The sequence below is a fragment of the Corapipo altera genome, unplaced genomic scaffold (assembly GCF_003945725.1).
Source record: "Corapipo altera isolate COAL_440 unplaced genomic scaffold, ASM394572v1 60003, whole genome shotgun sequence".
In the NCBI taxonomy this organism is placed as follows: domain Eukaryota; kingdom Metazoa; phylum Chordata; class Aves; order Passeriformes; family Pipridae; genus Corapipo; species Corapipo altera.
In genome coordinates this window covers 1-2,080 of record NW_020886819.1, presented here as the reverse complement: position 1 = coordinate 2,080, position 2,080 = coordinate 1, and the positions used below count along the sequence as shown (strand labels likewise).

Sequence of the window (2,080 nt, the reverse complement as noted above, 5' to 3'; positions counted from 1 at the left end):
GGGGGGGGAGAACCCCCGAACCGGGACCCCAAAGTGCCCCCAGACCCCCCCAGAGTGCCCCAGGTCAGACCCCGAAGTGCCCCCCAGAACACCCCCAGACTGCCCCCAGTGCTCCCAGTACCCCCCCAAGCCCCCTCCCAGTGCTCCCAGGAATTCCCAGTGCCCTCCCAGTATCGCCCAGGCCCCTTCCAGCTCCTCCCAGTGCCCCCAGAACCCCCTCCCAGTGACTCCCAAACCCCATCCCAGTGACTCCCAAACCCCCTCCCAGTGCTCCCAGACCCCCCTTCCAGTGCTTCCAGTAACCCCTCCCAGTGACTCCCAAACCCCCTCCCAGTGCTCCCAGTGCCCCCAAACCCCCTCCCAGTGACTCCCAGTGCCCCACAAAGCCCCTCCCAGTGACTCCCAAACCCCATCCCAGTGCTCCCAGTGCTGCCAGTGCTCCCAGAACCCCCTCCCAGTGCTTCCAGTAACCCCTCCCGTGACTCTCAAACCCTCTCCCAGTGCTCCCAGTGCCCCCAAACCCTCTCCCAGTGCTCCCAGTGCCCCCAAACCCCCTCCCAGTGCTCCCAGTGCCCCTCAAACGCTCTCCCAGCGCTACCAGTGACTATTCCCGGTGCTCCCTGTAACCCCTTCCAACGCTCCCAGTAACCCGTCCCAGCGCTCCCAGTCCCTCGCAGTGCTCCCAGTGACCCCTCGCAGTGCCCCCAGTCCCTCCCAGTGCTCCCAGTCACTCCCAGTGCCCCCCCCCTCACATTCCCCTCCGGACGCTCCGCGACCCCCTACGGCCCTGCCCTCACCCAACATGGCGGCGCCCACGTCGCCCTCATCCGCCCAAATCAAAGATGGCGGCGGAAGTGCTGCCCTCACCCAACATGGCGCCGCCCTCACCGGCCCGAATCAAATTTGGCGGCACCGGAAGCCACGCCCCCTACCCCAGCCTGGCCCGGAAAGGGGGCGGGGCCTCAAGATGGCGGAGAGCGGGAAGGGCCGGGGGGGGAACCCGGGAACCGGGAAAGGACTGAGCCCTGAACAGGTGAGGGGAGTGAGGGGGGAAATGGGGTGCGAGAGGGGAAATGGGGTGTGAGAGGGGAAATGGGGGAGTGAGAGGGGAAAGGACTGAGCCCTGAACAGGTGAGGGGAGTGAGGGGAATGGGGTGTGAGAGGGGAAAGGGCTGAGCCCTGAACAGGTGAGGAGAGTGAGGGGAAATGGGGTGTGAGAGGGGAAAATAGAGTGTGAGGGGAAAGGGCTGAGCCCTGAACAGGGGAAATGGGGTGTGAGAGGGGAAATGGGGAGTGAGGGGAAATGGGGTCTGAAGGGAAAATGGGGTGTCAGAGGGGAATGGGGTGTGAGAGGGGAAATGGGGTGTGAGGGGTCTCCCTGTGCCCCCAGTGGGGGTGTCCCCTATCCCAGGGGATCCCATCCCCAATCCCGGGGGTCTCCCATCCCAGCTGGTGTCTCCTATCCCAGGGGATCCCATCCCATCCCAGGTGGTGTCCCCTATCCCAGTGTTCCCATCCCCTATCCCAGTGTTCCCATTCCAGGTGGTGTCTCATATCTCAGGGGATCCCATCCCAATCCCAGTATTCCCAGTGTTCCCATTCCAGGTGGTGTCTCTATCCCAGTATTCCCAGTGTTCCCAGTATTCCCAGTGTTCCCATTCCAGGTGGTGTCCCTATCCCAGTATTCCCAGTGTTCCCAGTATTCCCAGTGTTCCCATTCCAGGTGGTGTCCCGGTTTAACCGGCTCCGGCAGGACCAGCGGGGTTTGGCCTCCAAAGCGGCCGAGCTGGAGCTGGAGCTCAACGAGCACAGGTGGGTCCTTTAGGGGGGGTCCCAAAGGGGTTTTGGGGGGTCCCTGCGCCCCCCCCCCGACCCCCCAAAATTCCCAAATTCCCGCAGCCTGGTGATCGAGACCCTGCGGGAGGTGGATCCCACCCGGAAGTGCTTCCGCATGGTCGGGGGGGTCCTGGTGGAGAGGACGGTCAAGGAGGTGCTGCCCGCCCTGGAGAGCAACAAGGAGCAGGTGAGGGGGGGGGACACCCCAAAAACCCTTTTGGGAACCCCCAAAAACTCCCTGGAA

General features: G+C 64.1%; 2 protein-coding genes across 2 annotated transcripts in view; one reads left to right on the top strand and one right to left on the bottom strand.

Moving 5' to 3' along the window:
* Positions 1 to 766, bottom strand: part of LOC113941353 (deaminated glutathione amidase-like) — a gene marked incomplete at its 3' end in the record, with an annotated part of 3,397 nt that extends 2,631 nt beyond the window's left edge. The window contains exon 1 of the mRNA XM_027632514.1: positions 753 to 766. Within this exon, the coding sequence (XP_027488315.1) occupies positions 753 to 754 (2 nt within the window). The remainder of the gene's footprint in view (positions 1 to 752) is intronic.
* A 176-nt stretch (positions 767 to 942) lies between these two features.
* PFDN2 (prefoldin subunit 2) lies at positions 943 to 2,077 on the top strand (the record flags this gene model as incomplete). The annotated part of the gene is made up of 3 exons (XM_027632513.1): positions 943 to 1,033; positions 1,724 to 1,812; positions 1,900 to 2,077. Coding segments are annotated over exons 1-3 (333 nt in total), but the record flags the coding sequence as incomplete, so codon positions are not given.
* Positions 2,078 to 2,080: the final 3 nt, after the last annotated feature.